The sequence below is a fragment of the Thamnophis elegans genome, chromosome 5, assembly GCF_009769535.1.
Source record: "Thamnophis elegans isolate rThaEle1 chromosome 5, rThaEle1.pri, whole genome shotgun sequence".
NCBI lineage: Eukaryota > Metazoa > Chordata > Lepidosauria > Squamata > Colubridae > Thamnophis > Thamnophis elegans.
Window position 1 is genome coordinate 689,003 of NC_045545.1, and position 14,370 is coordinate 703,372.

The 14,370-nt window shown below is 35.8% G+C and overlaps 1 protein-coding gene across 2 annotated transcripts in view; it reads right to left on the bottom strand.

Moving 5' to 3' along the window:
• DENND1B (DENN domain containing 1B) overlaps nt 1-14,370 on the bottom strand; it is a 159,114-nt gene that overhangs the window by 48,583 nt on the left and 96,161 nt on the right. For both annotated transcript variants that reach the window (XM_032218349.1, XM_032218347.1), the window contains exons 11-12: nt 6,963-7,008; nt 5,706-5,807 (exon numbers count right to left, since the gene is read on the bottom strand). In XM_032218349.1, coding sequence (XP_032074240.1) covers nt 5,706-5,807; nt 6,963-7,008 — 148 coding nt within the window. The remainder of the gene's footprint in view (nt 1-5,705; nt 5,808-6,962; nt 7,009-14,370) is intronic.

Sequence of the window (14,370 nt, forward strand, 5' to 3'; positions counted from 1 at the left end):
AATTTACAGACAATACTTAAAACCAAGGACTCAGCAACTACATGCAGCCAATCACATAACCTGAAATCAGACCAGGGCTCAGAAAGGTATTTAAAGGCAAGTGCTCCTCCAGACAAACACAATCCAAAGAGCACTGAAAATCTCTCCTCGAATGGGGATGAAACATTTGCAACCAAATCGCCAAGCTCGGAGCGCAAACCAACAACACATTCCAGTCTCTCAGACTCAACCCTAGCCCCAGATGGCAGGCTTTCAAGGTTCTAAGTTGTCTTCTGCTGATGATGAATGCTAAATCGATCTGTGATGAAGCCACCTTGACCACAACTTAATTGTTGAAAAAAATGCTGATCCAGCTAATGCATTACCGAGTCCTGGCTGGGGCTGAGATCTATCTAGCCAGTTTCCGGTTTGGCACCAGGTGATTGTCTGGGATATTTGGGAGGCATCCAGGTGCTCCACAGATTGCCAGATGTGAGACACTGTTTAAGTTGGACATGGACAGGTCAGTTAGGGCTGTGGCTATTGTAGCAAACAAATTTCAACCTGCAATCTCTAGGTACGGGGTCAGAGGCAGCTCAGGAGTTTGTGGCCACCGTGGCAACAGTGGAGCTGGCCAAATCATCCAGGACCCAACTCATAGCAGCGGTGATACATTCAATCTGGTTTTTTTTCTGTCAGAGCAATGGCTGCGTGTTCTGAATTTGGGGAAGGGGGGTTGATTTCTCCCCTGCCATGGACAGATCACTTACCGGTGGGCCTCAAGTTCTTGGGTGCCCCTCTCCTCTGCAGGGAAGGCAGACCTTTTTGATTAGCCAGCTCCAGGTGACTAATAGACCCCGCTGGGTTGAGAGCAAGCTTGGGGTTATTCCAGAAAACAATTGAAGCTTTGTAGCTCAATGGAATAGCAAAGTGGCATCAACCTGAGCGGCCTCTCCACATTCAGAGTTCCCGATACTCCCCGCGGTGTACGATGGAGCTGAGGAAGAGGCTAAGAGATGCCCTGAGCCTCTGCTCTATGGAACATCCTCTCTTCGATAGATTAGAATGGCCCCAACCCTGTTAGTCTTTCATAAACCCTTAAAAACCTGGTTATGTTCCTGAACCTGAAATGCTAAATTTGTGTCACAGGCCCCCTTTCCTGGCTTTACTGCTAAGTGGCCAAGTATGTTGCCTGCTATGGATATTTATTCTGGATTCTTTATTGTTGTTTTTAAATCTTTTAGCTTTTTTTTTTTTTTTGAGAAAAATATTTTTGAACTGTGAATTGCCCAGAGTCATTAACTGAGATGGGTAACTAAGAAATTGAACTAACCAACAACAAACAAACCAACTCCAAGGCCCGAAATCCTCCATGTCCACTAAGTCTTCCCTTGGAATGCACCATGCACCACCCTTGATTCTTCATTTCTGTATTTTTAATCAAAATGGGAAATCAGCATCTATCACATAAAATACCCAGCCACAGGCACAGCTTCCCCCACTACTCAGCAGAACAAATTCTCTCAAGTCATAGCATGTTTATAAATGAAAATTGTTTGTGTGTGTGGAGGAGAGATTTGCACCATAGTGCTTATTTCATAAATGTGTCACAGAAATGTTTCCCAGAAATGGGGAAAAGGAAGAGAAACCTGAGGTGCTAAAAGAGGTGGTGGGAATAAAAAGATGAGAATTTTATGTCCAAACTCGCCATGGCATTATATGATGAGAAAATATGTTCTCCTAATGTGCCCAATAGCCCAAACAATAATCCCAACCAGTCCATCTCCCTTCCTCATCTGGGACAACCACTTCTAGCCATGAGAAACTCGGGTGAAACAAAAATGCCAGTTGCAGATCCTACATCTTAATTGTTACTAAAGTGGAATCTGCCAGATTGCTGAATTTTCTCTGCAATATGGCCTATTATATCAATATAATTTAGTCAGCACATCATGCTGACAAAGAATTTTGAGAGTTACAATTATAACACATCTGGAGGGTATCAGGCTGAGGGGGCTAATTCAGGATAAAATTTTAACCCAAGGGGAGTTTTTCCTGACTGATTTCCAATTTTCTACCAAAATTCCAATCTGACATATAAGGAAAGAAGAACTGAATGACTAAATTAAACTAAATCCCTGTTTCTAAGGGAGTCACTGTTTTTGTAAGGGAGGCAGCTAGGTCTCTAAACCAAAAGATAAATCTACAGTGAAATGATGAATTATAAAAGCTAGGGATCCCTGGAAGAAGACAGGAAAAGAGAAATAGAAACAAAGTGTTCCTAAAAAGCCTTGTATTGATTTATTTTTCCAATTTCGAACACTTTAGGAGTAGCAAAACTGCTATTGGCATGGTAGTATTATTAATTGTCAATAAATCTAAACTATTATGTGCAAATGTGAGAATGAAGCCATTGAGATTAACACACATTACAGAATGAAACACATGAAGGGTCCACATGAAATAAAACAGATAATTTAGGACACATGTGACCACTTTGAATAATTAAGACCCCTAGTCAATCTAATAAAAAGTAACATATTTTCCGTGTATAGAAGGGATAAAGACTGTAAGTGTAAGTTAAATGTTTTGGTGAATGAGTTGAAAAGTTAATTTTTAGATAATTGTATTAAACCACTGATTATATTATTGCCAAAGAATAATGTTTTTCAAATTTCAACTAACGTTTTTTTGCAATTATTCATTCTCAATGAATGAGATCTTGTAACATGAATGTATCACAATTTTACAAATCCTGGACTTGTAAATACAACAATAGGAATAAGTATCATGTAATATTTTAAGTCTTTTGGGTTATAAAAAGCTGAGCCGGAAAAAGCATTCAGGAATTTGGAAACAATTCTGAATTCATTTTTTTGATTCCTAGAATAAATGTAAAGGTTTATTTATATGCTCATTTTGTATATGTCTCCAGTAATACACTAATTTATCTCTTTTAACACTAATATATAAAATCTAGATTTAATATATAAAACATTTTAATGTCTTTGAAGGAAATGGATGGTTCAGAAATGTGAAATATAAATAAATATATAAATACTAAAGACCCTGTTTTCCCGAAAATAAGACCTCCCCGGATAATAAGCCCAATTGGGCTTTTGATTGCATGCATTAAAAATAAGCCCTCCTTGAAAATATTTAAATGCATGTGTAGCTGGTCCCCATCATTTCCTCTAGTTGCTTGCCACGCAAACAAAACGAGGTGAGGAGGTGAGGCCGGAGGGGGGGGAAGAGAGGGGGGAATATGCCCCCCCACATCCCCCACCCTTACCTAATGCCCCCCCCCCACAGCCTTAGCCACTTCGTCCCTTCTGTCATGCTAATGGCCATCACAAAAAGAGTGACAGGCCCAGCGATGCACCTCACCGCCACAGCAGCGCAACATGGCAGCAGCCATGAGGTGACCACGCTCAGCACCTCTTGTACCTCAAAAATAATAAGACCTCTCCAAAAATAAGGCCAAGCGCCTATTTTGGGGGTCAAAAGAAAACAGGGCAAACATGGTACATAAATAAATACATAAATAAATCAGAGTAGATTATATACAACAAATAAGACATTAGATGCAATGTACACAAGGAAGGGAACCTTATTTTATATGCACAGATTCACATTTTTTTTCAGGCATTATAGAATAATAACATAAGTATTTTTATTTGATATTCTTTCTCAATCCTGTTTATTTTTTATTATTAAAACCACCATCAAAATTGTTGCCACATACAGACAACATTTGTATATGTACATAATGCAGTATCAACCTTTCTTGGTCTATAAACTCACAAAATTGCAGAGAAGATAAGCACTCCACTTTCAATTTATGCTTAGATGTGGTTTTAATTAACAACTGAGATCTACAAAAAGGCACATTTAGAATGGAAGCAATCAGGACAGTTAAACAACTGGTAAAAGAAATAAACTATAGTATTACCAGAAGGGAAAAATAAAACTTTTTAGAGTATACAAATAATATATTGTCTTATGTTAATATTTTACATGGAATGTTCATTTTTGTAAAAGCTCCACTGCCTATTCTATAAAGGACAAACTTTAATTAATATAAGACGTTTGTAGGATTTCATATGGAGTAAGTTCATAAACAGATCAGTATGTTCTCACTAACAACTTACCACAATTCATTGATGTTTTCTTTTCATGCAAAAGATTCTATTCCACCAATATTAATATACAAGCTTGCTTGTAGATAAAAGTATCTAGAAATCTTTGAATTGACATTCTATTCAATCCAATTTTCTTTAATAAACATATGAAAATATATATTTTCTACTACATATTTTAGGCAATCTGTCAAATCATATTGTCTTTTAGAAAAACAGGACAGAAGAATCCAGAATAGAAATATAGGCAGCCTAGATCATCTTTAGTAGATTTATGCAAAAATGTGAACCTCTTCATACATTGGGTGCATAAAAAGAGAAATCTCTTTTGTACTCAGAACTCTGTATTCTTGGAAACTACCCAACTATAGCCCTACGAATTTATATGGGACATACATCACTTCTTCTTAGTGCAAAATCAAAATATATATTTCCATCAATAATCACAATATTTTGAGATTTAAATTTATTCTGATGTTAATTTGTTTAAAATAGTTTTTAAAATGAACCATGTAATCTCCTATTACTCATGTTTGTTAGTTTATTTTCAAATGCAAAGTAGTAAAACATTAATTTGAATATTTATTATGCTTTTATTGTTTTAAATAACATATATCAATAAATATTCTGATATGAATTCTGTCTTAAAAATGAACAAACTGTGGTGGTGGTAGGGAATTTATTTTTTCAGAATCATGTTGAGAGAATACCAAAAGAAAGTAAAATGCTATTTTTGGAGTGTCTATATAACATGAACTGTAGAATACATCCTATTATAAGCATCCAGAAGAAGAAAAAACTTCATGAGATCAAAGTCCGAGTGTAACTGCCAGTTAATTTATCTGCCTTTGCAGACAAAAGACAGTTTTCGTCATTTTCAAAGGATCCAATGTCTCTTATGACAAACAGATTTTGCAGTTTAATTTACAAATAGAATTATAAGTATGGCATCGTTGCTTTGCCAAAGCAAATGACAGTGTAGAGTTTTCAATTCATGCCATCCTCAGCAGGATGGAAGAGATTAAAATAAAACTGAAGTAATTTAGACAAAACAAATAAATGTTTCAGAAAGTTGAAGGAGATCAAAGTATGCATTTTCTGACCCCACTCTACAAGCATTTCTTATTATATTGACCAATGTCATCAGATCATTAATTAAAAGGAGGAGTGCTGGCAGGTGGCAGGGAACCAGAAGCCGATAATTGGCCCCCTTCTTTTTGCCTTCAAAAACTCCTTTTTTTCCCTTGCAAGATATGCCACTAGGCAGACAGAAATGCCTACTTTGTAATATAATGATTAAGATGAGATGAAGAGACTCTTGCATTTAAAACTGCTCTGCCTAATGAATGCAGCAAGCTTTATAATTATGATCTCCCCTTTTTCCTCACAATAAAAAATATGATGTTCCACTCAACATTTCCTCAGCTGTCAAAAGCAAGTAAACAAACAAACAAGACACCATTAAATAGGAAATCTATAGCTGATAACATAATATTTGATGGGGGAAGGTAGGTTTTTTTTTTTAACTTAGCAGGGAAAAATAAGTAATTCAAATAACAAAGAGGATAAAACCAACTATATACTCACCACTTCACTTGGTAGATTGCTCAGGTCATTAAATGGTGTTTCCAATGTATTTGTGTCAACATTTAGCATCACCACATCCTCCAGTGACTTGCTTTTGACTCTCTGAATAAGAAAAAATATACACGTAAGCATTTGAGTGCTTCTCTTTCTGGTTTTCATTTAAAAACATACACGTGTTTTTTACATACAAATCTAAATTGTAAATGAACAAGCAAACAAACTAGAGATGAAGCAATCTAGGTCAGAAATAAATATTTCCATGGCAGCATTGTGTATTAAGAATTCCCTTATATAATGCATCATTACCATGATTAATGAAATTCAGAGTCTTAGAAATAATACTCGTCCAGATTATTTCTTGGAATGCCTGAATAGGATCTCCTATTCTTCTGTCACTATATAAAAACATTTATCCAATATTTGCCTAGTCACTGTGAGAAACAAAATACTAGAACAAGTGGATATTTGGCCTGGTTAGCAGGGGATTCCTTAAACCTTCCTTTTTTTGACCAATGCAAGCACAGACTGATAAAACACAGCTGATACAGATTTATAGGCAGTAAGAAACAGATAATATATTATATTCTCACATGATTGTGTACATTTAATATATAGGCATGTCCCTATTGATATCATGGAAGCAATTCCATGATACTGTTGAATAGGCTAGAGTTGTATGTATCTATATGTTAGATGAAATGATACCCATCATATATGGATATACTGTGGGGAAGATTATTTTTCTTATAATAGTTTCTGGCCATTTTTTTTTCCTTTACTAGTTCTCACTCAGTCTGAACTTCTCAAATAATTGCAAGCATATTTGAAACAAGCAGGTGATTCTGCCTGGTTCCTCCCCACTCCATAATTCTATTCCCTTCCATGAAGAAGTCTAGATATCATTAAATGGCCCACTGCCAGAAGAGCTTGGGAGAATGTTCAGCATTCCTTTTTGATGCCAATATGTTTAGGACTTCTTCAAGGGCTCACGTGGAAGAAACTGTTCTCCGCTGTAGCTAATGAAGATGGGAAGCTCTATTCTGTTTCTCAACTAGAGAGAATTTCATATAAAACAGAGGAATCCAAGGTTAACCAACTTGCCTTCTTTTTTTTCCTTCCAATTATCCATAAGTTGCATTTATTTTAAAATATTGAAGCCTTTTCAGGAATAGTATAAGACAGCCAGTTAGGCTTTTAAAGTGCTTGCACATTACGCAGCCTTAACATATAGACACGGTGAAAGAGAAAGTTACTTACCTCCATTAAACTGAAGTGAACTCCGATCAAATAAGGCATTGGTGCACTGAAATTAAAGGGAAATAAAAGAAATACATCACATACTAGGAAGATATAGTAAGATGTTTGCCAGCTCCAAATATTAAAATGCCCCCAAACCTGTAAAAGCTGTAAAATTCTGGTTCAAAACCTAACTATCATTCCAGCTTTAAAGTAAGGAATAACACAAGACTATCTTGCAGAGCTGTTGCAAATCTTCAAAGTGTGAACTTTAGTAAATGGAGATTGCAGTCCTCTCCCAATAGTTATTTTTTTATCGTGCATGCAATATTACACGATCACTATCCATCTCTCTTGGTGAGTCGTAGTACGTATTCAGAAGAAATCAACTGGATCATCCCCATCTATTAATTACTATTTCGTATCTCCTACATCTGTGCACTTTAATTATTTGCTTAATAAAATGTTGATAATTGCACTGGATCAAGAGAACTCAGGGTGAAGATAAAACCAACAAACACATCAATATGAAAGTACTTATTAGCACATGATAAATAAACCAAGATAGATAAAACAGATTAACCAAGCTAAACTACCAACAAACTTGGATAAATTGTCAGGTCTCTATGTAACGTTGAAAGAAAACAAAGGCATGTCCCAGCCAGGCTTTTGAGAGAAGAGAGTTTCATAAGCCAAATAGAAAACCCATGTCTCACATTTGCATTTCTTCGAATAAAGGGAAGGTGGAGGAAAAACCCCTCATCAAATTTTTATATTTAATATTTAGGCAAGTGATACAACAGAGGCTGTCCTTTAAATATCAATGTCCCCAGCTGTTTTAAAGCTACCATCAATGCCTTGAACTCAGATCAGAAGCCACCGAAAGTGACTTCCGTTCCTGTAAAACTGAGATAAATTGGTCAGTTTGGGCTAATAATCATCACATAGTAATGTATGTTCCTATATTTTTAATCAGTAAGTCCAAACTGTCCAAAATAATTAAATCATTAGGGTTGTAATTGACAAAGATGAATCTAGCAGCACACTGAAAATACACTCCCTGAAGGGCTGAATGCATCCATTTCAGTGCCTGTTGCTTGTCCAGTCCCAAAAATAAGAACCACTGATCCATATAGACACCCTCTTGTCAGATAGCATTGCTTTATTGGCTGTGACGCAGCTTATGAAAACATCTAGACTAAAGTTTAATAGTAACAGTGATCTTGCAATGACTTCAAAAACTGGGGAAAATAAAATTGATATCATCAGCACATTGATAACACCTGACTTTAAACCACGGATGCCCTTCTCCAATCTATTCTTTTATGTTTTAATAGAATGAAGAACAGAAAAGAATTCCATACTATTTCCTAACTCAATAATCTTAAGCAGATCAGAAAACCCCAAATAATGTCATTTGTGCAAGTTAACTGAATAAATTCACATGGAGTAAAAGTGGCTTTATTTTTCATATGTTGGTTTTATCCATGGAATAATCTGTTACACCACATCCAGCTAAAGTACAATTCAGAGGACCAGATCATTTGCATTAATACCATAAAAAATTAACAAAACGGGAAAAAATGAATGGCCTTCACATGACCTTCCTAAAAGATACAAAGCTTCTATTATTTTATATCTGCTGGTACATATAAGAAACCTAAAATGATCTGGCATTTTTGTAATATGACCCCTCCCCAAACCTGAGCAGTTGATAAAGGGGAGGGGGCAAAAAGAATCACACGAAGACAGTATGTGGGAAATATGGAATATTACAATGAAGAGGTAAATGTTCTGATCTGCAATAGTTTGTTTGTTTCCATGTATAACTTTATATTATTAAAATCGTACAGTTAAATTGTATTGAAATCTTGCTGTGTGTATCAAAATGTTGGGTTTTGTTTTACTTTACTTAAACCACTCTACTACATGACTAATATACGGAATTTGCCTTGAACAGCAGTAGATTACACTGAAATAGCAAAATGCAAAACGACCATGAAGATCTTATTCAGGAATTGTATTGTGTCTTCTACTGCCATATAACCTTAGGCAAGAGAAAAATGCTGGGAAAGGGAAAGGGAAGGAGAAGAGGAAGGGGAAGGAAAGGAAAGGAAAGGAAAGGAGAAGGGGAAGGAAAGGAAAGGAAAGGAAGGAAAGGAAAGGAAAGGAAAGGAGAAGGAAAGGAAAGGAAAGGAAAGGAAGGAAAGGGATTATAAAAGGTTTAGACTTGATCAATACACAGAAGGGAAAAAGATGAAGTCTTGATGTATATTAAATGAGTAAGATTGACTTGAAATGCAACCACGATTTACAAAAACAGCAACTGTGTATTTGTGGATTTAGTACATAGTATTCTTTTACTTGCTGAGATTTTTAGAAAAAATACAGCATTATATCTTTCCATCTCAGCTTTCATCAGTATAACATTTTGGCCAAAGTTTGATCAAATCTGGTTCTATTCCTCCATTTGGTTCTATTTACTCACTATTTCCCCAATGGGATGAAAATGGAGCCAGTGCTAAATATTCGGGTAATTTACCCAATAGCTCCAATAATTATATATGCTTAAACTTTCTGGGTTTTTTTTTTCTTTTAGTTACAGTATCTGATAAAAAATTTCAACATCCCTTAAAAACATTGCCCCTCGTGAAAAAAAAATATAATCCTTTTTGTTGTTGTTGTTTGCATGCTCACATTTATGCCCAGCATAGGGTAGGAAAAGAAAATGATCTGAAATAAGTTGGAAGCATTCCCAGGATGTTCTTAAAATGTTTGTCTGGTTTGTTTTTTAAAAGAAAAAACCGTATCTCCTAAAGCTTGCCCTGAATTTTACCAAAGAGGTGCCCATTTTGATGGTATTGATTATCTGTCATGGCATCGTCTTTTCTGCTCAGAGGCACGTGGCCAGCAAAATACAAGGGTCATAAAGAGGACTCAATAAGGGAATGATTTGCAACACAGGGAGTGTATTCTGGGACCAATTTATGTCCCTCATTCATGACATGCATCATAGGCACAGATGACCCAACACCAGGTTCACCTGAGAGAAATAGTGATATAGTATCACAAACTTGTGATATAGTATCACAAACCAGCATGGGGTTCTTGGTTAATGCAGATAAAGCCAGACTAACTAATTGCTATAAAGCTTTCCCACAAATATGGCAATAAAACTTTCCTTCAAACTTCTCTAATGCGCATTTTAGAGTAAATAGAGATATATACAACCTAAACGTAACGTTATTACTGCCAGAGTGATATTATGCTACATATTCTATTATTCAAAATGGTACCTAATACATTGACACGGCTGTATCAATACTATCCCCCCCCCCTAATCCAATGACATTTCCCACCTTGTGAATTGGAAACTACAAAGTTAAAATTAGGGATTTTGTTCTGCAAGTGGGTTGAACAGAATGGCCAGTCCATAAATCACTTACATTTCAAATCCCTTATTTTTGTAGCCCTAAGAACAGTGGTGGATTGCTCTGATCCTTTTTTCTAGGTAAATCAGCCTTTTTCATACTGGTATAAACTAAAATAATAATGTGTAATGTATGACAAAGAATACAGATGAAAGATATACAAATAACTCTGTATTTTATACTGCTCTACAATTTCCTGCAAATGTTAGGAGTAGTTATATACACTGACACTAAATTAGTGTTAACAATAATTAGATTTTTAGGTTCTTGGGAAGCATACAAATTTACATTAGAAAAGATGCCAGAAATTATTTTTTGACAGCCAAAACTGCATTCATGAAATTGTCCCAGCCAAGAATGGAAATACGATTTCCGCACATTCCTTTTTTTCATTGTATCTTTCTAAGAGATACATGAAGGTAGTTGAAGACTATTCCAAATCTACAAATCGTAGAGCAGGGAGTAGCAGAGAAAATTTAGCCCTGCACCCTAAAATCATATCTTTCTCCTTTCCCACAGCCCAAGGGTCAGCAACCCGTCGCTCTGGAGCCGCATGTGGCTCTTTCATCCCTCTGCTGCAGCTCCCTCTCACCAGCCGGCTCCACAATTGATAGGGTTAAGTTTAGGGCTCTCGGTTAGGACAGGCAGAGGAAAAAGGATGCCGTGCTAGGAGGAGGCTATGGTGGGGGAACCGGACTTCTGGTTGGCAGAGGAAAAAGGATGCCACACTAGGAGGAGACTCTATAGTGGTGGGGGGAACCAGACTTCCAGTTGGCAGAGGAAAAAGGAGCTACACTAGGAGAAGACTATATCGTGTGGGAATTGGACTTCCGGTCGGCTCCACAATTGAACAATTGTTAGGACCTTGGTGGTTCTTTGAGTGTTTTAGGTTGCTAACCCCTACTATAGCCGAAGCCTTAGTAGAATTCTTCTATTTGTAAAGCAAACACTCAAATTAAATACAGTTCATAAACCAATACATATTTTAAATGAAGTAAAACAAATTGGTATTAGTTACTCATGCAACCTTTGGAATAACCACCCTCAGTGTCCTGCCTTGGTAAGTCAATTAATGGGCAGTTTAAATACTATATAATTAGATTCCTATAATCTTAAAATACATTTGGTACTACTTTAACAAAAATTGCTTTATGTATATTATTGGATATGTCAGGAAATGTTTACTAAGTGATGAGTACCAAATATATTGCTGTTGGGGATGCTACTCAGAAATTGGAATATTTACCTATAGTGTCTGGTTTTGCTCTATTATCAACATATTTGAGGATCATATCAATGGGATTGTCACTATGACTTGTATTAACTGCTTTGTGTTAAGGATGTACTTCTTGGTAATATACACAATATTTCAAATCTATTATGTTCTCAGAAAATCTGCATTTTCTGGCTTGGATTCTGGAATTAACATTTTTCACTGAAGTACAAATCTATATCCCATTTACAATAGTGCATTGTTGATACATGTTGTCTGCCATTATAGACTTTTAAAGTAGTTGTGTTTATATATTAATTTGATGAGACTTTTTCATTTAATTGTAATTAAAAATTTAAAAATTTGTAAGTTATATACTATTAACTTTCTTGAATGTGCAAAAACTTTTCTTCTATTAATTAATTTAGTAACATAGCATTTATTTTTAAACCACTGAGTACTAGTTTAAGTGTGTACAAAGTAAAGTGACCTATTATCTTGCATTAAAATCAAAATGCAACTTTTATTTAAAAACAGTGCTTGACATGAATCAGTTTTTTCTTCATATTTCATAGAAAAGTAATGCCGGGGATAGCTTGGCATAATCAGTTTCTGATTAGTAATTTATATCATTAAAGAAAGTGTCAAGGAGAAAAGGAGAAAAAATAATGACAATTAAGACACATGCATGTTTTTCTTCTGGCAATCGCTTATCAACTTATGAAATATATATTTTAATCTAGTCCATCATTTTCCTAAAATAATTGGTTAGCTTACATAAAGTATGAACTAGAAAATTAGTATGCTTTTATTGTGAAAAATGTTTATTCCACAACAAAAACAGTGAGAATTTAATATAGAATCATTAAGTAGCTTTAAGTAGAATGCTGTAATCCTGTAAGAAAGTTAACAGAATTCTTAAAACAGATGCTTCATCATAAACTACATAGTGTCAGAGGTAAGAAACTATACCAAGAAGTTAATAGGATTGTTTTTTCTTGTTTAAAAATTAAGCAAATCCAAAATTTGTCAGACGTTTTGGTACTTTTGGTACCAACATAAATTTTAATTCGCTAGGCAGCAATTAAGCAGAACCTTCAAATACATGACACAAGTTGATAAGTTGCTTCACTCCAGATAAACAAAAGAAATCAAACTGTCTATAAATCTCGGGTTTACATTCTAGACCTTTCCACAAGGCCACGTATCTTTTCAGGACAAAAGACTTTTGGTCATTCTTTTTCTGGCCCTGAAAGTTGGACACGTCCACTCTGTATTTACATAAAATGTACTGCAGTCTGAGGATCACTGGTTTACCCTCCTTATATCTATGAAATAATGTTATATGATTGGACACTGGTTCTAACATTTCAGCTCTTCTAATATCTTAAACTTTTGTTATGTATACTTTTGCCCCAGGATGTATATGTGCTCCCAGTACATTAAATATAGCAATGAATAGAAATGTCAGCTTCTGCCTTGCTGTTGCTTCAGCTGTCATGAAACGGGGAGGGAGGGCTGGTACTTGGGAGGGGTTATTCGATGTGCTGGAGGAATGTTCTAGGATGTACCAGATGGTTGGATTGCGCATGCGTGAGTGCTTCCCGCCTGGACCAACGGCCGCGACATTCCATCTTCGTGATGTCTTTTTGAAGTTATCTCACACCTGACATTTGAAGGACTTATGATTGGCCTGAGGCTATGATCCTAAGGGGTGGGGAATGGACTATTCTATATATCAATCGCTTTCGCGCCTAATTAAGTAGACTTTGCTTCGCAACTGCTCGCTTACCATTTGTAATTAGTAAAAGTGCTTTTGATTTCCAATACATGGAACTTCTTAGTCTTTCTTTTCTAATTATTTAATGGAGTGATGCTGACAAGAAATTATTTCATCCTGGAAGGGGAATGCTCCTTCTTTCAGCTATGTCATTTTGAAATTCTCTCTCTGCCCTTTGATTTCAGTGATTTTTAAGCCCATTCAATCATTGCTTTCTTGACCGGGACAAGTATATTAACTTATAAGAAATCTAGATAAACTACATTCATGAGGACGTTGCAGAATCTTAGAAGCATTTGAGTTATTTAAATTATAAAACTATTTTGTGGTGTAAGGTAACATACTAAAAGATGTGAAATAAACTGTGAGATACCACATGTAGCACACATAAAATATCAATATCAGTTCTAGATTAGTAATGATTAGCAATGTTAAATTAGTAATAATTACCAATGGGAGAGTTCTACTCTGGAAGTGGCTGTTAGATTGGCAGTAGCAATAGCAGTAGCAGTTAAGACTTATATACCGCTCCATAGGGCTTTCAGCCCTCTCTAAGCGGTTTACAGAATCAGCATATTGCCCCCAACAACAATCCGGGTCCTCATTTTACCCACCTCGGAAGGATGGAAGGCTGAGTCAACCCTGAGCCGGTGAGATTTGAACAGCCGAACTGCAGATAACAGTCAGCTGAAGTGGCCTGCAGTGCTGCACCTTAACCACTGCACCACCTCCCCTCCGCTCTCTGCTCCTCATTCGTCCCTCTTTTTTTTTTTTTACTACCATAGTTATATTGATGGATTTTCTTGGTTTTCTTTTTGTTTATTTTATCGTTCTCTTATTTATTTTTGCTTTGTTTAAACTTTCCTTTTATTTCTTCATTTTTTTTATTGTTGTAAGTCGCCTAAAGTAGCCCCATGGTGAGACAGGTGGCAAATAAATGTAATCATATTAATAAATATAATTAGTGATGATGACATTTAATAGCTCTCAATGAGTTTGTACTTG